The sequence below is a fragment of the Barbus barbus genome (genome assembly GCF_936440315.1).
Source record: "Barbus barbus genome assembly, chromosome: 42".
Lineage (NCBI taxonomy): Eukaryota > Metazoa > Chordata > Actinopteri > Cypriniformes > Cyprinidae > Barbus > Barbus barbus.
This window is the reverse complement of record NC_136720.1, coordinates 21254957-21280426: the sequence shown is the minus strand read 5'-3', so window position 1 is coordinate 21280426 and position 25470 is coordinate 21254957. Positions and strand designations below refer to the sequence as shown.

The window sequence follows — 25470 nt, the reverse complement described above, 5'->3', positions numbered from 1 at the left end:
AGTGGTGTTCCCTTGCACGCACTTGGGGATTTGAACATAACCTTAATGCTAAGTATTAAACTTTGGCAAGTAAGTCATCCTGCTCTGTTTGTGGTACGAATGTGAATGATGCCTCAAATCATGCAGCTTAATAAGGACAGGTGTGCTGGTAATTTTCTAGGTTATTAGATTTATGATTTATTTATTCTGGCAGACAGCTAAATGGGGAAAAACACCATCTCTATAATTCAATATATCCTTTTTTACATATGTATTTTTTTAATATATGTTCATACAGTATATATTGAAATTATTAATAAAATATGGTATATATTGGTTTTTAATAATAATTGGAGGGATGTTCAAACTGATTAATGATATTTAACAATATTTAATATGCTAACAAGGTTTAAAAAAAAAAAAGTTTTTTTGTTTTTTTTATATTTTAAAAAATGTCTGAAGCTATTTATTTATCCCCCCTCCCCCCTTCGGTGATGTCTGAGAATGAGGGTGGTTAATCATTCATCATGTATACATATATGTTTATGTGTATGTATTTGTGTTAATAATTATTAAACCTTAATTTTTTTTAACAAATAATGATTATTTATTTATTTAATTCATTCATTCATTATTCATTCATCCGTTCAGCATTTAATTGTTGATAAGTGCATTTTTTCAGCAAGAAAATATATAGCTGCTTGTATATTTTAGAAGGGGGTCCCTTTTATATTTTACAAGGCAGTTTTCATATTTAAGGGTTGTTGGCATCAGCATGTTTGAAATATGTCATGTATAAATATTTATATACAGTGCCTTGCGAAAGTATACATACCCCTTCATTTTTTCAAGTTTTGTTGCTGCCTTCTGTTAAACTGCTTCAATTTACTTTTTTTGTAAGGCACTGTACGTGGCTGTAAGATGACATTTCTTTTAAAAGCAGTTTAATGTTAAAACTAGTTCGAGAACGCTTTTGTCTTCCTTAATTCTCCTCCTTACACTTCACTCATTCACACATGTATGTGAATGTAAAAAGGCCTGTATGGATTTCCATGTAAAGCGGGTGCTGTAGTGGTTTGCTGGAGGGAAGGATCCAGACCGCTCGTTGCCGAGAGGTGAAACTTGACTCCCAATGCTACGTACTGTACAGCCTGCACGTCTCGTACTCCGAGACCCCAGCAGAACGGCATGCTGGGTAGGACGCAGAGCGGCTAACATAGCTTGTCAGCGCTGGCGAGGGTAAAAAGCAGAGGCCGGAGATGGATGTAGGCAAGGAGGGAGGCTTTTTTTTCTTCTCCAGGCAGACACAAAGTATGTTTTACACAGTGGCTTTTGCATCCACTAAATGTGAGTGTGTGTGTGTGTGTGCATGTCTGTGTGTATATTTGAGTGTGGAAGAGTGTGTTTTGTCAGCTCTTACAGGCACAGCTGGGACTTGTTAGGGGCCCAGGAAACTGAGGTTTGTGGAGCAGGAGGAATAGCTGGGCTAAGGGGGGCCGTGACAGGCCTGTTCTGAACCTCTCCGGCTCTGACTAATCAGAGCAGCCCATTCTTAATGGATACGTACAAGAGACCTCCACGGTCAAAGTCACAACCCATTATCTGCATTGCAGGTGAAGCCTTGTGGTACTTATTTCTCCATTTGTAAATGAGGGTCAAGTATCTCTTCCCCCCCCCTTCGGCTCACTGACATCTCATCATGGTTAGAAAAGATGCCCCTCCTGAACTGTCAGGTTGTATGTAAACACACAAGCGGTAGGACTCATGGGACGTTTTAGCCATCAGCAGGGGCGTATGGCTCTCGTGACTGATGCCGTGCAGCCACATCTGGCTTGTTTGATGGACGTCTTGAGCGTGAAGTGGTGGAATTGCAAGGGGGCAGATTTGGTTGGTAATTTGAGGCCCGTCTGACCTCTTTCTGCCCCCTTTAGCACTACGAATGTCTCTGTGTGAATTGTCCGTCCATCATAATGCATTGTGAATCAGATCACACAGTCTTGCATAAGGCTAAATCACGTGCACAGTCTGAGAGAGATGATCGGGACCCAGAGGGGCTATCATGCACTATAAAGTGCTACTCGGGGACTCGGGATGGTGAAATCCGACAGATTGCTGCAAAACAAGCCAAGGTTTAATGCGATTCATTTCGTAAACGCCCAGCTGATGTCGTTTTTTTCCCCTTCAGTGTGTTTATAATATTGAATAATTTAAGGGTTTTTGTGTGCTCTGATATGCTTTAAATCCTTCTCTCCGAGCGGGTGAGAAACGCAGCTCGCTGTCGATTGCTCAACGCTAACACAAGTGCAGTGGGACACGTTAAAACCTCGGCTTTCCAGAGTTAAGCCTTTAGACTGAAACCCGGCCCTAATTAAAGGAATAAAATAAACAGCAGAAAGGCAAATAATAACATCGTAAAGTGGTGTTACAAGAGCTGGCACGGGCCGCGTTAGCATAGTCCAGGTCCAACCTGTTAAAAAGGGGGCAGGCCGCGGTGGGCGACCGCGCCGGGCGTTTATTGGCATCTGTAATGTGGTCGACCAGGCTGGTGCCAAGTGCTGTGTCTCCATCCTGTACCACCCCGATCGGCATGGCAGCTTGACTGCCACTAACATGGTATGATTGTCTGTGTCTGCCTCCCTGCTTCTGGGAGTGGACTGAACTTAAATCTCTTGTAAAGTGCGGGAAACGGTCCTCCACCCTTCTCCCCTCATCCATTCAGCTACTAATGGTGAGTTCTGGTGTTTGAAAAAGAGGCTAGTTGTTATGTATGTATGCATCTATTAATGAATGAATTAATTAATTTACTTTATTTATTTTATTGTATTATTATTATATACTATAAGTTCCTACAAGGTAAATGGATAGTTAATTTTGAAACACATTATGAAAGATGTCTAAAAATGAAGTTTATTTATTTATTTTTGGTAATAAGTTCCTAGGAGTTAAAGAGATTTACTCAAAAACTAAAAATACTATAAAAATATATTGAAAAATGTCTGATAATTATGCTATTTATTTATTTGTTTGTTTGCTTGCTTGTTTGTTTGTTCATTCTTTTTGGTGATATAAGTTCTCACAAACAAACTATAGGGATAGTTTACCCCAAAATTAAAAATATGAAAACAATATTCAAATATTTTGAAAAATGTCTAGGAATTAGGCTAGTTCTGGTGTCTGAGAACAAGGCTAGTTGTTGTTGTTGTTATTAACATTTCTATTTATTTATTTATTTTGTGCTTTAATTTCCATAAGTTAATGGGATGGTTTACCTCAGTTATTATAAAAAAATATGTAAACATTTGAAAAAAAAAAAAAAAAAAACCTTTTCCGAGAGTGAGGTTAGTTCAGGTATCTGAGAATCAGTCTGGTTGTTTTTTGCTTCTTATTTATTTAGGTATTTATTTATTTATTTATTTATCTATTTATTTATTTATTTTGGTTCTACAAGTTCCCACAAGTTAAAATGATAGTTTTCCCCAAAATTGAATATATCATACAAATTTTAAAACATTTTAATCAGTTTTTTTCTCTATTTTTAATAAAATAAAATTCAGTGTCCTTAACTGACTTTCTGTACAAACAGTTGAGCAATTCTCTTATTTTGTGTCCTTCAGAAGAAAGAAAGTCATACAGGACCGACATGAGGGTGAATAAATCATGAAAGAGCTTTCATTTTCGGGTGAATTATCCCTTTAAAACACAATAAAGCAACGGGAAAAAATCAGAGCTGTAATTACATATTATTTTGATTTTTAGGCATTTTTATTACATTTTGATTTAGGAAGCCAAATTAATGCACGATGAAGGAGTGCGCGAGGGCAGTTTGGCGATAGTATTCAATGTTGTGTAATTCAAGGGTGCATTTTAAGACACTTCAAAGGTTCAGGAGTGGCGTCAAAGCAGCTCCAGACACAGCAGGCTACTGTACCTTCGGAAAATTGGCCAAATTTTGACAAATAATGATCCTCACAGCGATGATTTACGGCGCAGATATAGAAACTATTTGGAAGGCCGCAGCAGCACCTCAGCAGACGTCTTAAAAGTCTGTTGCTATCTGATTCGTATCGCTGAGAAAATATACGACGGTGTTTGCCTTTGACTGGGAGCCATTAGAAGTATCAGAGCGCCCATCATTGGGTCAGATAAAGGAAAGGCCTGGAAAGTGGGCTGTTATGATTTAAAGGGTGAGTTTCCCCCCTGTTGTAAAGCAGAACGCAGGCAGCTGCAGGTCCTGTTTTAGGGGATCAAGGGGATTCAATTGCTGGGGTGATAAAGGGCTTTTAAGTGTTTTTTGAAGCTGCTCGGCTCAGAGGTGACTTGGCCCCGTTTATCAGGGCTGCTGAGCGGAGCTGCCACGGGTCGCTCGGTCTGAGCACGCTCCAGACCATCTGTTCAGCCTCACTCCATGTCGCCGCACGGGTGACATCATGACATGCGGTCTGGTGAGCGGAAAAATTCCTCCTGTCCACCGTCGGAGAGGCCGGACAGCTGTAGCCCCCTCAAAGAGGAGAGCGGGAAAACAGAGGGTGGGGAAAGAAAACAAGTGAAAGAGGGAGAGAAAAGAAGCCATCAGCGAGGGCCTGGCAGGTGTGGTGGTTTTGCTCTGTCATCACGGGCATGACTGTTTGAACCTTCATGGCTGGATCTGGAGGGGATTACGACTGTGGCTCTGAGGTTAAGCTCTCCTGGCATTCTCTCCAGTGCCTGATTACCCTGATGCTTTTCCTTGTCATTTTCGTAATCAGCTACTCTTGTATATGAGCTACTCTTGTGTCACTCCAGTATCATTCGTCCCTTGTGACTTGGATGCACGACAGATAGAAATTTGGTCTGATGTGCAGTTTAAGGGATTGTTCTTCCAAAAACAAAAACTTTCCATCCAAACTGGATCATCATGTTGTTCCAGACTTATGGCTTAATTTTTTTTTGTACAACACAAAAGATTATTTATAAATTAAGGTTTTAAGTACAAAAACTTTGAGGTCTGTAAAAAATTTTTTTTTCATGTTTCATGATGCCTCATACTCACCCAGGCTATATCTTTAATTCCAATATTGAAATATATATATTAAAATGTAATGTATTCCTATGATGGCAAAGTTGCATTTTCAGTGTCCCTTTTTAAAAATCTTTTCTAATATGCTGATTTGGGTGCTCAAGAATTTCTTATCGATGTTAAAAACAGTTGTGCCGCTTAATTTAAATTTTATTTATTTTTATTTATTTTGAAAAAACATATTTTTTTATTTCAGGATACATACGTGAGCAAAAAAAAAAATCCAAATAACAGCATTTATTTTTAGACATAGACAACTTTGGTAATATTGTAAATGTATTATTATTTTTAATAACTCATTATGAATGTATTATTTTTATTATCAAAAATGTTTTAATTAAATTATTTACATTTAAATTATTAATAAATATTTCAAATTATTACTTGTAATGTGTCAATATCCATAAATGTGGCTTAATAAAAGTATACATTTCTTCATTTCTTACATAATATAAATATTTCTTATTATAGATAGAAAGATTGATTGATTGATAGATTGATGTAACGTGCAAAAACAATACCTTATAAATTTGAAGCACTTTAAGAGGAAGCTCCATGAGTCTGATCTTCATCCCCACTGATTTATTTAGTGTCCATTGTGCATATAAAATATATATATTTTAAGTGCTCATTTATAGCAGGCACGTTAACGAGTGTTTGGGAAGATGGGAGCAGGGTGGTCTTGGACCGAGAGAGATGAATTACACCCACAGATGAGTTAAACTCATCGGGGGCTCATTGAGAGACAATGATCTGAAAGACTGCCATCTCTAGTCAAACGACCAACCCAGATGCAGTGCTGCGTGGACACAAAGAAGTGTCACACACTGGCCTCTGTGGAGCCGCTTGTCTTTAGACAACAGCGAAGCTTATCAGGATTTCAGGTATTTGGAGTTTAAGTTGAGGATGGCCCACTCCTGGTAGCTGTGGGTCTCGAGTTGTTTTATTGCATTCAGTGTGGTGGTGTGTGGTGTTGGTAATTGGGCTGTGGCCAGTGGGGGTTGAGGGTACTTCATTTTGGTCTGTGGTAGCCTCACTCCATACACCCCTTCTGTCTTTGTCGATCCAATAAATGGCCCCATTTATGAAACCACCTTTTCATCCATCCACCATATGACGTAACCTTACCCTTAAACTAGGTTCCCGCTAAACAGCTTTGGTCTGATAGGTCTTTTTTTATCTATGAGAATGGAAAAAACTCGCTCTGTCTGTGCTGCGGTATGACCGAGTTGAATGTGTGTGTGTGTGTGTTATAAAGATGACCACACACGACTCCATGGTTCCTGGGTTCCCCACAGGCGGAGTTGTCCTGCCAGGCCTGTTTGTGGAGAAACTTCTGGAAGTCGTCCTTCAATCAGAAGCCTTGAATTCGTTACAGACCACCTTCTCCCTGGACTTAAGAAACAGACAGTGCAGTTTGTCTTCACCGAGCCATGTTTGATGTAGGTGAGATTTACAGTGACTGACCTTGGGATGAACATTTCCTTCCTTCCTTAAACATAGACATGCATGGAAACACGGGACGCTGAGTGGCGGTATCTGTCACTGATGCTCTGACAGCTCTGCTGACTGCAGTTTATGGCACACAGGATGATTTTAAAGATAGTGGAAACCATAAAGAGTAACTTTACACGGACAGTAGCAAATACTGTATATACATTACCAAAAGTTTGAGACTGGTTAGATTTTTTTTGTTTTTGAAGGAAGAAATGTTATGCTTATTCTTATGCTTATTTACCAAGGCTGCATTTATTTGATTAAATTAAATCTTTTATAAATCTTTTAATATTTTAAATTTGAATAATATTTTAAAATAATAAGTAAATGTTTTCTATTCTAATATATTTTAAAAGGTTAAAGCTGTATTTTCAGCATCATTACTCCAGGCTTCATTGTCATATGATTATCAATGCTGAAAACACTTGTGCTGCTTAATATATTTGTGTAATCTGTTATGAATAAAAAGTTCAAAAGAACAGCATTTTTTAAAATAATTTTTGTAATATTTATAAATGTATTAGTTTAATTCATGTATAACAATTTAATTTATCTTTGCTGAATAAAAGAATGGTGTATTAAAGTAAAAAGTATTTAAAAAAAAGTTGTACTGACTCCAAAGTAGTTTTCAAATGGAAAAACAGTGGCATAATATATATGAATATGCTATATATATATATATATATATATATATATATATATATATATATATATATATATATATATTCTATTTCAGAGATTTGTGGACACAATAATTAATTTACATTTTTGGAAAATTTATTCATTTGAATGTTTTTATTATATAGATCTGTAGAATTTAAAAAATATATATTTATTTTTTACAGAAATTCTGTCATTTGGTAAAGCAATCATAATTGCTAAATTATCAAAATTCATAAAGACCTTTTTATTTAATACCCCCCCCCCCCCCCCCCCCCCCCCCAGTAGGACTTCTTGCATCAAATAGAAATATCCTTAACAACATCTTTCTACAAAGAGATTTAGGCTTATTACTGGGGTAAAATCAGTCATCAGTCAGGATTCATGGCTGATTTATACTCATCTACTGGTGGAAAATCACATAGGGTTCGTGGGTCAGGCCCATCATGTCATGTCTGAGGAGATCTCCTAGAAACCTCTCACCAAACACGCAACGAAACAACAGAGAGTCTTCACTGCGCCGATAATTCATCAGCGGTGTCACGGCCACATTAGTCACAATGAAAAACCATGAACTGTCCAGAAGCTGTAGAACATATCTGGATAATCCACGCTTGCGTTTTAAAACTATCTACGTTGCAGACATGTCACGGGGGAGAACACGGAATATGTCTTGAAGCCGCACTGACTGGCCTGTTGCAGCAAGAGCTGGGCTTTAGGGCCGTATGTCACATTGACAGGCGTAATCCCTCGTTTGGTGTCCAGTGGTAAGCCTCAGTGTTCCCTCGGCTCTCCGTCTCTTCTGCTTAGTCTGTGCGCATCCTTCTCCCCTGATTCCATCTGTTTTAATAATGCTTTCCGCAGGTGCCACTCCTTGACGAGCTTCATTTCCCAGAAAGCAAGCTCTGCCCTCCTCCCTCGTCTTCCTCCCTGGTTTTGTTTAGAGGCCCCAGCTGCGTTGCTCGCTGCAGCTTTCCCCGTGTTTCCCAGGTAACAGGGATTTGGAGTGGACTCCGGTGAGCCGGTGCATTTTCCCGGTCACGCTTTGTGTAGTGTGTCTGAAGTGGTCATGGCTTGACTGGCTTTTCTCATCTTCCACCACCTGCTCTGGCTGTCTGTCACTGTGCGTGTCTATCTATCTATCTAACTAGGGTCTGGTTTTGTTTGTTCGAACGTCTTCCTGGCACAAGGATTTTGTGTATAAAGTTTGCGAGTGTAAATACAGGACGCTGTGAAGTACAGTGTGTTTACTTCCCTCTTTTCCACTTCCCCGTCCTGTGGTTCAAGGATGTACAGTACAGTATGAAACGCTTTCCAGTAAGGGTTTCAGTTTCAGACGATTGGAGAACTCATAAAGAATGTTTGTCAATGCTTTGAGAAATTAATTCTCTCTAGATCTCAGTATTTGCATCAATTTGTTTTATTTTCCACTTTTATCATTGTTTTATTACCTGTCTGTCTGTCTAATATTGTTTGATTTATTGATTCATTCACTCACTCATTTATGTCTTGCCATGATGGATTACATTTTCTGAAATGATGATTAATTCTCTTCAGGTTTCAGTAGCTGCATTTTTTTTTATGCCATTTTATGTTGCACCATTATTTTATACCATTATTGTCTCTAGATATCAGTGTCTGAATTTTTTATTTTATTTTCCTCAATTTTTTCATTTTTATTTTATGCCATTTTATTTGTCTCTAGATATCAGTACCTGCATATTTGTATTTTATATCATTTCATTTTATTTTTATTTTATACAAATTAATTATATTTATTATAAAATTACATTCATATTAAATTTATTTTATAAATTTTTATTTTTTAATTTTATATTATTAAAATAAAATGTCAAGTCACTATTATTTGTATAGCGCTTTTAACAATACAAGTTCATCAGCTTTATATCAGCTTTACAGTATTTAGACGGGGAAATAGTTGTCGAAATGTTCCCATAATTGTTTCAGTTTTAATTTCATTCATTTGTATTTTATTTAAATGTATTTAATTCCATTTGTATGTTGTATTTTTAATTTCATTTTGCTTTTTTTTTGTTATAAGCCATTTATCTCAAACCCCTGTGATTATTATTATTTAATTTTTATTACTGTATATGCTATTGAAACTGAAAGTTTGATTTGAACTCTTTTTTTCTCAAAAGGTTTAGTTATGTCAGCCATGAACATTGCTTCCTCATGTGCTTGATTAGAGAGAATCTGATTCAACAATAATCTGTGTAGTGCAATAGGAGTCATGAATAATTTGGCCCATTTTTTTATATTAAATGTATATATCTGCTTAAATTTATTAATGTCACCTTTAGGAGTACACAAACATATACATATATATGACCTCAAAGCTAACACACACAGACTAAAAGCCACTAAACTGTAATTTTGATTGCATGGGATCTTTAAGAAAATGTTTATGAAATCTGAAATTTATAGACCTTGATGGTAAATTCCATAAACTCGACATCAACCCTGTGCAAAGTTCAACAAGAGTTACGTTCTCCTCTTAGGGTTTAGAGATTACTGTGCTCTCTCTCTCTCTTTCTCTCGCTCTCCAGCTGATGTGATCCAGATGGCTGGGTGCTGTCAGTCCAGGCGTGTGTATGTTCCCAGAGGAGGCAGGGCCAGAGGAGATAGGCAGGGGAGAGCGGTTTGTTTGTGTTTGGTTCAGGGATGTGCTGGCCACCCTTTCGCTGTGCTGCTATCAGCACTAATTAAGCTCGGCCTGTCAGCCTTCAGAGCCGCTGATAAGAGCAGGAGTGCTATTGAAGAGAAGGGGTCAGCATGTGTGTGTGTGTGTCTCATTTCCACATATTTTTTTTCTCAGTTATCGTTTACAGAACTCCGTCATCTCTTTTTGTGTTTAATAAATAGTTATAGAACAATATATTGATTAGTTTGATCAAATATTTGGTCATTTTTTAGATTTATATCATCGCTCTGGATCATATTTGCTGAATGAAATCCAATGCTTGTTTCTTAGGGGTGCTGATTGCAAAAACCGTGCCTTTTTACTTAAGCACGTCTCACTTTCTCACACAATATGATGCATTTTTGCTTTTGACAATCATTTGTAAGGTGAAGAAGTCTTGTATTATCCTTTAATACGCAGAAAAAATCCCATGAAGACATGATTCCCATCTTCCACTGAGCCTGGTTAAAACTATCTGTTTCTTTGCCAATTTTCACATGTATGAATGATTCTGAAAGACATATTTCCACCTTTTCCTAATTTCCACTTTTTCCTCAACTACTTTTCAGATTGCAAGTTAAATGATACATTTTGAATACTACTTTACGCAACTTTTGGCATTTGACTGCATTTGTTATTTTGAAAAGTACTAAATACATATACACTCTCAGAAATAGGAAAAAATGCTGTCACTGAGGTGGTACCTTTTTTAAAGGTATGCTTTTGTACCTATTAGGTAATATGTGCACTTTAAGTACTAATATGTACCTTTAAGGTACCAAACCACGTAGGTCCAAATATGTACCTTTAATATGTACCAATAGCCATGTTTATTTCTGAGTGTGTAAATAATTGGAAAACCTGAATGTGATGATACAATTTTTACTGATATTTTTCAACTCCGCAACATCAGATGAGGTAATATTAGGCCTTTTTTTGCAAATTAGCAGAAGAGGTTTTTTTTTCTCTCCTCCCCTAGATGCTGGACTGTGAATTGAAAAGATATGTAATTCAGGCAGGTTGACTATTTATTTATAATTTTTTTTTTTTTTATAAAACATTTATAGTGCAGTCCAGAAGTCTTAAGTCCACTAGTAAAAATGCATTTATTTTGCATTTCATTTTTTATTATTAAAATATATATTATGAATATATAATGCTTTATATATTTTTTGTTTTTATTTATAATTTTTATAATTATAATTTAATTTAATTTTGTATATTTATCTTCTAATTGTTTTTTGTTTTTTGTTTTTAGATTTTGACTCCTAGATTTTCAGATTTTATTATTGAAAAATATCGATTGATTGATTGATTGATTGATTGATTGATTGATTGATTGATTGATAGTAAAAAATAAAATCTGCACAACCCACCTTCTGTTGTTTTTTTTTTGGGACCCACCAGTGTAAAAGGGAGAATTTCTCATTAACATTCCCCACAAAACCACATATCAGCAATAGAGATGCTCATTTAAAATATCTCTTTTATTACACTCCTCCTCCTAACACACACAAGCTTTTTCCTCGATGCTCTTGACCCTGACACGCTTTTAAATTCACATTTGGTGTCTAGGAAGCCCTCGTGCCAGATATGATTCAGCATGTGTTTCCAGGTGTCTCGCTTGTTCCAGTTCTGTCTCTCTTGTGGATCCGCATGCAGTCACTCAAGCGCTGCTATTCTGTATAATACAAGATTAATACAGCTATTACTGTGTTCAGGAAGTACAAAACCCATATTTTCAGATTGCTTATACACCGTAATTTATAGCTTTTGGTGAGTCAATATTGGCTTTAAAGGCGCAAGGTTGTAAATTTTTCACGGTGCCCATCCAGAGAGGATGTTCAGCACAGGCGTCCTCTATAACTCCAGTATAACCAGAGTTCCAGTACCAACTCCAAAAGCAGCGGATGTATCTCTCTTTTTTTAGGCCAGTAAAAGCAGCCACCGAAGGTCCTCTGTGGCCTGGGGGTTGCAATGAGCGGTGAATGTTCAACATATTTCTCCTCACGTCTCCTCCATGATACACACACGCACCGAACAACACAGAATTGACACCATATTTCTGTCTCTCCCACATTACACACACACACACACACACACACACACACATCCCTGGAAAAAGGGCCTAGAAAGCCGGGCTGTGGCTCCGGGCCAGGGAGTGATGGAGAGTTAGGGTTATTTTTATTTTTTTAATGTGCTGGGGCTCCTCCAACACTCAGTTTGTTTAACGCGGCTGGCCTGTATTTTATTTTTATGTGCTAGATCAGGCAGTATCAGGTAGGACTTAGTACTGATGGATTCGGCTGATAAAGTTCTCTGAACTCTTCCCTCCCTGCTAATGGTGTCCTCTGAATTTCTCTCCTTTAAATCAGCAGCCTGCAAATATTGAAGTGTTAAAGGAATAGACGTTTATATTACAGCTTAGATATTGCATAGATATGAGTCTGTAAAAATGGAAAAAAGTCCTGGTGATGATGATGTTATTTCTGCTGTAAAAGCAGCTCTGTGATTTTAGGTTTGGTCTTAAGATTGTGGTTGTTTATGCTAAAAGAAGAGATAAATGTAACTTCCATCTGACTTTCAATCAATCTATCTTTCCATCCATCATCCATCCATCCGTTCACCTTCCTATAAATGTGCATGTATGTCTCTCTGGCCATCAATCCATCAACCTAACTTTCTATTCATCCACCCATCCATCTATCCACCCACCTATCTATTACAGTAATTTCTCTATCCATCTAACCATTCATCCATCCATTCATATATCTTTCCATTCTTCCATTCATTCATCTCTCTTTCCATCAACCATTCATTCATTCATCCATGTATCCATAATTTACTCCATCCATCCATCCATCCTTCATGTATATCTCCATCCATCCATTAATACATTTTTCCACCCATCAGTCAATCCACCTATATTTCTATCCATCCAAATCCATCCATCCAGCCATCATGTATATCTCCATTCTTCCATTCATATATCTCTCCATCCATTAATCTATCCATAGATCTCTTTCTGGCCATCCATCCATCTGACCATAGATGTCTTTCTGGCCATCCATCCATTATGTATATATCTCCATCCATTCATTCATATATCTTTCCATTCATCAGTCCATCCACCTAAATTTCTATCCATCCAGCCATCATGTATATCTCCATCCATCCATTCATATATATTTGCATCCATTCATTTATCTGGCCGTCCATCCATCCATACACATATATGTCTCTCTGGCCTACAGTCCATCCCCCTATATTTCTGTCCACCCATCCGTTTATTGATTCATCCATCCAATTAATTTCTTTCCACCCATCTGTCTGTCCATCCATCCATCCATCCATCCATGTCTTTTGCATCCATTGATCTGTATCTGTATCCATCCATTGTTATATTCCTCCATCCATCTCTCTATCCATCCCTCCATCCACCTCTCTCCATCCATTTGTCCATTCACGTATCTCTGCATCCATCCATTTCTCTATCCATCCATTCAAGTATTTCTCCATCAATATCTCTATCCATCCATCCATTATAATTCTAACTATCTAGACTTAGCGATGCTGTATTATATCAATATTTTGAAATATACTTTTTTTTCCTATCCATTCATCCATCTGTCATCATGGTATTTTGTCCAAACTTTGCTTCACATTTCTCCTCCTTTGTGTTTCCAAGAAGCTTATCTCTCTTCCAGAGTGGTCACGGTTGAGGCAACCATTACAAATTTTAAGCGCTGAAAGTAGCCCGACCTCAGATCTGCATTCGTTTAACATTCCTCCCTCATTTTGCCATCATTTACATCCGGCTGTCGTCATACAGTAGGAATGGCTGTGATAAGTCACGTTTAGGACCCGCCAACCCGGTCATTCCTGGAGTTCTGTGTGGTGTTCCCCTCTCCGGTGGCTTAACCGGCACAGTGCGTCCCGTCACAAGCTACCATAAATCTCCTCACCCCCTCGGCTATTCATTATCTTTCCACTGGCGTACACACCCATAGAAACAGAACCGATAGAGAACAGAGGAGGATGCGTATTTTTAGGCCTGCTCGAGGACTCCTGAGAAGAAAGCAAGAGGCTTAAAGGAATGCAGAGTGCAGAGAGAGGAAATTGAGTGTTGAAGGCGGTGATGAGATATGTTGATTGATGGGCCGCTTCCCCTCTCTCCGATTGGCTTTGTTGTGGGAGGAGGTGATTGGCCACTTGACCTCTTAGTGATCAATATGAACTCTTTCCTATCTCTCTCAGAACAAATGTGTGGGGGCCTATTGTGTCCCTGTGCTTCTGATAAGAGGCTTTGTCTTCTTTTAATACAGGAACACAAGCTCTGCCTTGCTGTCTACTGCCTACATAGGAGGTCGCCTACTAAGGTAGCATCTTAACCCAAATTAAAGTGGCATATTTGGGGCACTCCACATAGTCAGCAAGTCCATGTGCCACACAAATAAAGCTTTGTTGGAGATTTAACTCTGATTACAATCACCTTGTTAAGTCATGACTTAAGGAATACATTTTTTTTGGGACCAAGTGTCTACTCATTTTAATTGAGAATACTGTCTCAACAGCCATTTATGGGCCCTATATAAGAATTAGGACCTGGAAACAGAGACAAATGAAGTCATATTTAACAAGCAGACAGAGTCTGGTGTTTGCATGTTGCTAACTTAGCAATACAATAGAATGAAACAACAGAGCACACAAAGATAATGGGTAATATAGTCTGTTTTTAAATTTGATTTGAACAATTTTTAGCAATGCTTTCTTGCAAGTTAGCAATCAAATAGTCAATCTTTTGAAAACTTATGGTCACCAAGGTAAAACAGTAATAGTGTGTAATATGATTACTATTTGAAATGACTGTTTTCAATTTTAATACATTTTGACACAATTTTTAATACATAATACAGAGCTTAAACCTTTGAAATGATAGTGTATGTATTCTTTTATATTCCTCCTCTCAAATCTCGAGTTTTAGACAGGGAGGAAGTGGGTCACAGCTACAGTCATCACTTTCCTGTGACCCAAGCCTCTTCTCTCCCTGTGACCATCTGTGATATCAACATACCCAGTGTATGGGAAAGATTAGATCACCGAGGAAAAATCCCATCCTTGTTAAAAGATTAATCGGAGGAGACACATGCACCGGGAAAATTTGAGACACGGAACAATTCTGATTCGGCCTTTTCTTCTACTTAAGACCGGCACCTATCTCTCCCTCATTTCCTGTGGTTGGGAAACGTGGGAGAAGGTGGCATGTTATCATGACCTGAATATCGTATGCGTGAGTGTGTATTTACATGGACATGTGATCATTTCAGACTCCTTATCCTCCATATCCCAGCGCACATCCCTCCACTTCCTGTTATTTACCTCTCATAATGCCGCCCTCCCCGGGCTTCTGTTTTCACCTCATCTTTCTCTTTGATTTTTATTTTTAACCAGTGCTGTCCTCATGAATTTTGGCAAGGCAGATACACTAGGGCTCATCAGGACCAGGGAGGGAGGTTATGGAGCTGAAGGGGAAGTTCCTTTTTGCCCAAAGTAAACTGACTCACCTCAGGGGCAGCTGCTGCCTGTGGTCTGAACCCGACCATAATGAGCACGGCTAGTCAGGAGGTCAGTGTATTAAAAGGCCTCTCTGACAGGACATGTTAGTGCTCAGAAGCCTCCTGGAACATCACCAGCTTTCATTTTATTAGTTTGCGCCAGGACAGTGGTTTTTACAGACCTGGGTGGGCCCATGTGTTTGTGGGATACATCACATCTCCATTGCTTTTGATGGATAAAATGACAGAATTAAGAGTTGCATGGCAACCCATGGGCATTGCACCGTGTGTGTGTGTGTGTGTACTACTGTCAGGTACACAGGCTTCTTTCTACAGCTGTGATGTCACTCTGGATAGAATCAGGTCAGCCAGCTCCTCCAAGGAACCAAATAGAACACAACGAAACAGACAGAAAGAAAAAGAGAGGCTGATAAGAGAAAAAGCTAATTCCCAGTAAACCCAAGATGAAAATAGAAAGTTGCACCCTTTCAGTTCGAAGAACAGAGGCTTGATTTTATAAACAAGTGTGCTGCATTTTATGCAATTATACTAGCCAAATTCATGTCACATGTATCTTTTACAAAGAGGACAATCCCAGAATGCATTGTGAACTCAGTGGGAAATACAGCATGACAGACAAAGTGAGAATGGACTGAATACATGATTGCTTTAGCTGCATTGGACACTGCAACTTATTACTATCACGCTGTGCTTTAATATAATATGCTAAAATATTATGTTTACTATTGTTAATAATATATACAATACATTTCTTTATAATATAATAAGTTGTAATTGACAGTAATTGTGTGATTGGCTACTTGGGCAGTTTGCTATGGGAGAATATGCTTGCAAAGAGCACATTTTTTCATCCGTCCTTCGGATGAGACGTTAAACCGAGGTCCTGACTCTCTGTGGTCATTAAAAATCCCAGGATGTCTTTCGAAAAAGAGTAGGGGTGTAACCCCCGGCATCCTGGCCTAATTTCCCCATTGACCTCTGACCATCATGGCCTCCTAATCATCCCCATACACTGATTGGCTTCATCACTCTGTCTCCTCTCCACCAATAAGCTGGTGTGTGGTGGGCGTTCTGGCGCAATATGGCTGCCGTCGCATCATCCAGGTGGATGCTGCACATTGGTGGTGGACGAGGAGATACCCCCCTTCTATGTAAAGCGCTTTGAGTACCCAGAAAAGCGCTATATAAATGTAACAAAAAATTATAAAATGATTAATTAGTGAAAACATGTGGGCAGTTGGCATGCATAGTCTATTATCAATTTTAAATATACTTAAAATCCATTAATTAATGAAAATTATCAGGAAAGAAGTTAAATATTATTTGTACTTTTACTCAAAACTTGTGTGAGCTAGGTATATTGCACATTTTTGAATGCCAAACTACACTCTGCACTTCATGTTAGAAGTTCTATTTTTATTTTGCTACCTACATAGAGCGTTCCAGGTCAATCCCTGATGAGGTTCTGTTTCAGTTAGCATGCTACCGTAGAAGATAACCATCTAAGAAGACAGTAGGCAGCGAGGCAGCTCACTGGGTTTTGGAACTGATCCAGTGAGTTTCTGTATATAAGAGGTCATAGAGAATATTAGAGGGAGGAAAAGAAGAGAGGCACAGGGAGGATGTCTTTGACACACACTTCACCACTGACACTCTAGCACACGTGGCTAACGCTAACCCTAAGACATTCTCCAGTCCGCTGCCTCTATTTGTCAATACATGGGAGGCTTTGACCATCTCAGCTGCTGTTAGGAGATATTCATCCTCCCTCTCACTCCGTTACCACAGATTTGACCTAACAGGACTCACTTCCTGAACCAGCTGCACTTGATTGATGGCCAGAATTAATTATTTGTGGTGCTTGCTATCACTATCACATCATTTATATACTACAATTCAAAAGTTTAGGGTCAGTAGGGGTCAGAAGTGAAAGATTTTATTCAGAAAGAACATTTAGACATTTAGAATGTTACAAAAATGTTATTTTGAATAAATGCTATTCTTTTGAAATGTTGAAAATCAAAGAATCTTGAAAAAAAAAAGTATCATGGTTTCAACAAATCTATCAAGAAGCACAACAGTTTTTAACATTGACAAAAAAATACTTCTTAAGCATCAGATCAGCATATTAGGATCATTTCTGAAGGATCATGTGATGCTGAAGACTGGAGTAATGATGCTGAAAATTCAGCTTTGCCATCAGAGGAATAAATTACATTTTTAAATATATTCAAATAGAGAGTAATTATTTTAAATTACATTAATATTTACATTTTATTTCAGTTTTTGTTTTTTACTATTTTTTGATGAAATAAATGCAGCCTTAGTGAGCTAAACACACTTCTTTCAAACACATTAAACATTTTACTAAATCTCTAAACTTCCCACACCATTTGCATGCTAAAAAACACTGTTCACCTGGTCAAGTTTCATCTGTTTGAGTACCAGAGATCAAGGGATTGTCATGAAGAATTAAAGGTGTATTTGTGAATAGGATGTATCTGTAGAAAGCATTGTCCTAAGCTGTCTAAATACTAACCGTGTGTGTTTTCTCCTCCAAACAGGCAGGAGGCGCTATTGGCAGCCATCAGCGAGAAGGATGCTAACATCGCTCTTCTAGAGCTGTCGTCCTCAAAGAAGAAGAAGACTCAAGATGAGGTGGCTCTGCTGAAGAGGGAGAAAGACCGACTGGTACATCAGCTCAAACAGCAGGTGAGAACAACCAACAGGCTGGTCTTCGACATCCCAGACCAAGGCACGAGGCAAAACCATGGACTAAAATGAACACAGACCTCAGTCCTCCTAGTTTCCTAGTGGAGTTCTGCAGCCTCACCCACAGGAATTACATTGGTGAAACTTAACCAGACATTCGTCAGCCTAAAAAAAAATAGTCCCACCTCAAAGGGACAATTTAGACTTTATAGCTCAAGTAACAAAAATTTTTGTTTCACTGACGAATTGTGTTTTAACCCAAATAGGAGTCTCGCTTTTCTGCTTTTGAACTCCCTGACTCTCTTACCCTCCAGGCTCTCATTGTGTTTTACTGTAAAAACACTTTGCGTTTGTTTTTACAGACTTAAGAGACGAGTCAAAATTATTGTGCGTCATAATTGAAAGCATGCCACAGATGCTGTCTATAGACATTAAAGTTGACTATAACCCACAATATTCTCTTAAGAGGGGCATGATTGCGCAGAAATGTAAGATCTCACAGGTTATCCTGATGGTGTGTTCATAGTATCGGTAACCAGCTGACCTTGCTGTTGTAGTTCTGTTCAGCAGTTCAAGGAGAGGCTAAAGAACAAGTTCTGGAGAAGACATGTTGGGAACGAGATCCCAGAGTTTGGAGATGCAAACAGGCTACAGATGTCTGGCCGCAGACCTGTCAAGAAGAGCAATTTTAGGATTATTTGACTCCTCCTCCAGGTTCCCACAAACCACCTGCGAATACATGCACACTAGTTTAAACACACACAGACTACTCTGGTGTAGATACAGTTTTCACTCAGAAATTTGTTTGTAAATGTCACAAATAATTGCACTGTAAAAAAAAATATTTTGCATAGAGTAAATGAAATGTTTTGCAAGAAAATATTATTTGTGACCCTGGACCACAAAACCAGTCATAAGGATCAATTTTTTGAAATTGAGATTTAAATATCAATGAATAAATACGCTTTCCATTGATGTATGATTTGTTACAAAATATCTTCATGGAACATGATCTTTATTTAATATCCTAATGATTTTTGGCATAAAAGAAAAATCTATCATTTTGACCCATACAATGTATTTTTGGCTATTGCTACAAATTTACCCGTGCGACTTATGACTGGTTTTGTGGTCCAGGGTCACATTTGAGTCATTCTACTCAACTTGGTTTGTTACTTGTCATTTCTTTGTAATTGTCCGTGAAATTTTCTAGCAACTTATGAGTGAAAATTGTTTTTACGCCAATTTTTTTTTCAGTGTGCAAAGATTAGTACTTTTGAATCTTAGTTTAATGCAGTGTAGCTGCCATTCATCCAGATGAGTTTTGTACGGCAATTAAAATGCACATGTATTTCACATTCTCGTTTCCAAGACAAACCGGCCACGCTCATGTGTACCAAACCCAGCGGCCACAGAAAAACAAACGGAGCAGGAGGACCAACATGCACATCCTCACTTTAGCTCCATTCATGCTTGCGCCGCTGGAAAACACCCCTCCCTGGCTGTTTCTCTGAATGACAGGCTATCAGCGCGTTGCATAGCTGCAGCATTCCACAGGAAATGGGTGTCAGTAGTGCAGATAGCTGTGGGGCTCAGCTCTCACCCGCAGCCCTGAGATCAGGAGGGCAGCCGCGTCCCCCTCCTGCTCACTGTCAATCACAGCAGGGGGGAATTTGGTTAAGAGCCGGTCAGAGGCCGGTTGCTCTCCTGACATACTAATGGTTGAGTTCAGCGATAAAGGTTGCACGCGGCGGTCCTAAATCAGGTCTTTTTGGGCAGCTTTACTTCAGGGTCAAAGTTAGGAGCCGACATTGGAAAGGTTAAGGACCCTCGGTTCGGCTGTCCCTCGTGGACACGTTTTCCGCTCTTAATTCATAGCATTACAAGCAGTCGTTTGGCATTATTTGTCATTTATAATCATTAAGATTGCAATTTCTGTTCTGTGGGAAATGGATGGCCGTAACGAGCCTGAAGGTGTTTGACGTGGCCCAGGGGAAGGGTGGGTGCTGTCTACCGTTGCGGCCTCTGGATAAGGGTTGTGGATCAGGGTCGTAGGGTTTGACTGACAGGGGATGAGTGTAACATAGTGGTACATAAATGGAGTATTTTTCTTTCGGTTTTTGAAGAGAGAGATGTGCGTAAAGATGCAGTGCTGATAATGGCTTGGAGGAGCGAAAATTCCTGGTTATACTTGTCAAGTCATGTAAAAAAAAAAAAAAAGAGAAATGATGTCAAAAGTGTGGCCTTGCACCATGTCATAATCAACTGCAGTGTGATAGTGTCAAATGTTGCAACGAATGAATTTAACAAAATATTACTTTTTGTCCTAACCAGCTTTGATTAGAAGTTTGAATGAATATTTAAATTTTTACTTCATTTTTAATATAGGGCTTGCCAAAAAATATGTTTTGGTGGTCTTTAAAGAATAGGTAATATTTAATGGACTGCTTTCGTTAAAAAAAAAAAACTTTTATTCAAAAATGACTTGAATTATGAATTTTTTCCATAATAACTTTTATTTCATATGTTACAAAAATGCTTTACACTGTAGCATTATAAGTTATTATTATCATTATTATTAAATGAAACATACAGTATATACATAATTATAAATTCTACAGGAAGTTGTTCATATATATATATATATATATATATATATATATATATATATATATATATATATATATATATATATATACACTCACCTAAAGGATTATTAGGAACACCTGTTCAATTTCTCATTAATGCAATTATCTAATCAACCAATCACATGGCAGTTGCTTCAATGCATTTAGGGGTGTGGTCCTGGTCAAGACAATCTCCTGAATTCCAAACTGAATGTCAGAATGGGAAAGAAAGGTGATTTAAGCAATTTTGAGCGTGGCATGGTTGTTGGTGCCAGACGGGCCGGTCTGAGTATTTCACAATCTGCTCAGTTACTGGGATTTTCACGCACAACCATTTCTAGGGTTTACAAAGAATGGTGTGAAAAGGGAAAAACATCCAGTATGCGGCAGTCCTGTGGGCGAAAATGCCTTGTTGATGCTAGAGGTCAGAGGAGAATGGGCCGACTGATTCAAGCTGATAGAAGAGCAACTTTGACTGAAATAACCACTCTTTACAACCGAGGTATACAGCAAAGCATTTGTGAAGCCACAACACGCACAACCTTGAGGCGGATGGGCTACAACAGCAGAAGACCCCACCGGGTACCACTCATCTCCACTACAAATAGGAAAAAGAGGCTACAATTTGCACGAGCTCACCAAAATTGGACGGTTGAAGACTGGAAAAATGTTGCCTGGTCTGATGAGTCTCGATTTCTGTTGAGACATTCAGATGGTAGAGTCAGAATTTGGCGTAAACAGAATGAGAACATGGATCCATCATGCATTGTTACCACTGTGCAGGCTGGTGGTGGTGGTGTAATGGTGTGGGGGATGTTTTCTTGGCACACTTTAGGCCCCTTAGTGCCAATTGGGCATCGTTTAAATGCCACGGCCTACCTGAGCATTGTTTCTGACCATGTCCATCCCTTTATGACCACCATGTACCCATCCTCTGATGGCTACTTCCAGCAGGATAATGCACCATGTCACAAAGCTCGAATCATTGCAAATTGGTTTCTTGAACATGACAATGAGTTCACTGTACTAAAATGGCCCCCACAGTCACCAGATCTCAACCCAATAGAGCATCTTTGGGATGTGGTGGAACGGGAGCTTCGTGCCCTGGATGTGCATCCCACAAATCTCCATCAACTACAAGATGCTATCCTATCAATATGGGCCAACATTTCTAAAGCATGCTTTCAGCACCTTGTTGAATCAATGCCACGTAGAATTAAGGCAGTTCTGAAGGCGAAAGGGGGTCAAACACAGTATTAGTATGGTGTTCCTAATAATCCTTTAGGTGAGTGTATATATATATATATATATATATATATATATAATGTATGTGTATGTATATATATATACATATATATACATATACTTTTTTTTTTTCATTTTTAATATAGATCTTCCAAAAAAAAAATGCATTTTGATTTTAGTTAAAAAAAAAAAAACATATCACTTAAATTCAAAAATGACTTACATAATTCATTTTGTATTATTACTTGTATTTCATGATGAGATATGTGACCCTGGATCACAAACCCAGTTTATTTTTGTGAAATTGAGATTTATACATCAACGGAAACCTGAATAAATAAGTTTTCCATTAACATATGGTTTCTTAGGATAGGGCAATATTTGAAAAGCTGGAATCTGAGGGTGCAAAGAATCAAAATATGGAGAAAATTGCCTTAAAAATTGAAAGTTGTCCAAATGAAGTTCTTAGCAATGCATATGACTAATCAAAAATTAGGTTTTGATATATTTACAGTAGGAAATTTACAAAATATCTTCATGGAACATGATCTTTGCTTAATATCCTAATGATTTTTGGCATAAAAGATCAGTCAAAAAAAATCTATCATTTTGACCCATACAGTGTATTTTTGGCTATTGCTACAAATTTACCCGTGCGACTTATGACTGGTTTTGTGGTCCAGGGTCACATATTACAGAAACGCTTGACACTAGCATTATAAGCTAAATGATGATGATGATGATGATTATTATTATCTGAAACAGTATATGAATTTATTATACATTCTACAGGAAATGTTAAAATAGTTGGTATCGGCCATTTTCTAGTCTCTCTCTATATATATTAAATATCAAATATCTTTCATATTATTTATTAAATATCAGTTATCTGTTCGGCTGTTTTGTCACTTTGTCTAGCATTTTGCAGTAGGACAGACTGACTTTGAAACTCATCGTGTCATGCTGGTTAGGATGAAGTGTAATATAGCACTGAAAATGAAAATTTGTGCACATTTTATCCTAAGAAACTTCAGCCAATCACATGGCTTGTCGCTCATTTTATTCCACTAGAGCAGGTTTGGATGTACTCGGTGTGTGATAAATGGAGCCCGTCATCATGTTTAAATTATATTTTCTAGACGACGAGCAGATGGGACTATTTGATGTCTAACAAAATGCTGCATAATCAACAGCCGTTACTGTGATCCAGAGATTTGAAGCGAAGGAAATGAACTAGAATGGAACCACAAAAAAGGAAAGATGAGAGAAAATGAGCAGGGAAGTTTTTAATAACAAAGAGAGAGGCGAGAGGAGACATCCCATATCTGTTTTTGTTTTGGGGTGCATCACTCATCACGATATTTCTGATATATTTTAGGGAGAAAATGAACTCTCTTTGTTCTTTTCTTCCTCCGTTTTGTTCTTTTTCCTCTCTGGTCTCCGTCTGTGTGTCTGTCAGCCTGTGTGATGATGACAGTGTAAAAATAGGGCCGATGCCTGGTGAGCGTCTTTTGAAGCAGCGGTGTAGTGAAATGTTCTCTCCATCACATCTCTTCTCTTCCATAAATCTCCACTGCGCGCTGTGACATCTCACCCAGCTCTGATGTGCTGTCCAAGTTTTATTAGCAGACTTGAGAGAGTGGAACGGCGTGTCGCTGTGGAGCACAGGAGTGGGTTTTAAAAGTTGTCCTGTGCAAATTTGCAGCCCGCAGATTAAACGGCAGAGTGAGAACTGCTCCCCGCTGCCATCACATGGTTCATTGATGTCACAATTAGCTGTGGAGGGAGGGTGATTTCCACCGCTGCTTCTTCAAGAGAGCTGGATAAGGAGAGATCACAACTTATACACTGCAGTCAAAAGGTTGGACATACCTACTCATTCTTCACTATATGCACATGTACACAAGCTCGCTCCTCTGGAAAAACAGGCTAGGAATATTAATAACTTACCCTGCACTATGCTGAATTCATCTCCAGCCAAATCAAGCTTATTTTTAGTTTTTAATGATCATGACAATTTAAATTTAGTAAAGTGAGGCTGAACTTTTGGCTGATATTGTATGTTCTGGGTTAGGGATGAGGGAAATTGTTCCATTTGACATTTCCACTCAAATAATTTTGTTTGTAGTTACATTTCAGATATGTTTTAAATATTGAAATTTAGCAGTAAACTAAAGCTGTGAATCAGGGCCATCTGTATGATTCTTTGATTTATTTGATTGATCTATAGAATCATTTATTCAACAAGTACCCAATATTTTATTTTATTTTATATTTTAAAATAAGACATATAATATTAGATTATTTTATATGATCTCTTTCTTTTACTTTTTTCCCCACTTTTAATCATATAGCTAATTTTTCAGAATAAGTTTTATATAAGTTGTAAGTATTTAATAATAATAAATAGTATTTAACAAGTATTTTTATGTAAGTTTTATATTTATAGAAAGAGAAAAGTGTTGTGTGTGTGTGTGTGTGTGTGTGTGTGTGTATATATACAGTGCCCTCCAAAAGTATTGGAACAGTAAAAACAAAATTGCTCTGTTGGTTGTGGAGTCAAGGCATTTGCAAATATGAAATGAATATGAGACAAAACTATAGAATGTCACATTTTATTATTAGCCGTTTCAACACATGCATGTTTTACCAAATAAAAAGAACAGTTTTAGATTTCATCCCACTCATTGATGAAATTAATGTTCAATCAGATTTAAATCTGGAGATTGATTTGGGCAATCTAAGACTTTCCATTTATTTGCCCTTATAAATTCCTTGACTGAACTGGCAGGGTGTTTTGGGTCATTGTTCTGATGCAATATGAAGCACTTCCCAATCAATCTGGTGGCATTTTCTTGAATATTGGTAGGCAAGATGGTTTTGTATCCTTCCAAACTCATTCTGCTACTGTCATCATACATTAAGTCATCAGTAAAGTTGAGAGGGCCTGTTCCAGAGACAGCCATGCATGCCCATGCCATGACACCACCTTCACTATGCTTTACAGATGAGGCTGTCTGCTTGGGATCATTGCAGTTCCCTTTTTTTCTCCACATTTTTACTTTCCCATCACTTAGATAAAGGTTCATCTTTGTCTCATGAACACAGTTCCAAAACTCTTCTGGCTCACCTTTGTGCTTTTTTGCAAACTCTAATCTTGCTTTTCTATTTTTGGTGCTGGTCAGAGGTTTGCATCTTGCTGTGTAGCATCTGTAATTCTGTGTCAAAGTCTCCTGAGGACAGTAGATTGTCAGAGCATCACCCCAGCTTTCTGGAAGTTATTGGTGATTTTACAGACATGTCTTTTAGGATTCATTTTCACAGCTTTTATGATTTGTCTGTCATCAACTACTGTTGTTTTCTCAGCCGATCAGGCAGTTGTTGGTTGCTGGTGTCACTGGTGGTTTCCAAACT

At 38.1% G+C, this 25470-nt stretch overlaps 1 protein-coding gene across 2 annotated transcripts in view; it reads left to right on the top strand.

The window, feature by feature from the left end:
* The window catches only part of LOC306861188 (ELKS/Rab6-interacting/CAST family member 1-like), a 220764-nt gene that overhangs the window by 139238 nt on the left and 56056 nt on the right, over nucleotides 1-25470 (top strand). For both annotated transcript variants that reach the window (XM_079403325.1, XM_079403324.1), the window contains one exon: nucleotides 18037-18184. In XM_079403325.1, the coding sequence (XP_079259451.1) occupies nucleotides 18037-18184 (148 nt within the window). The remainder of the gene's footprint in view (nucleotides 1-18036; nucleotides 18185-25470) is intronic.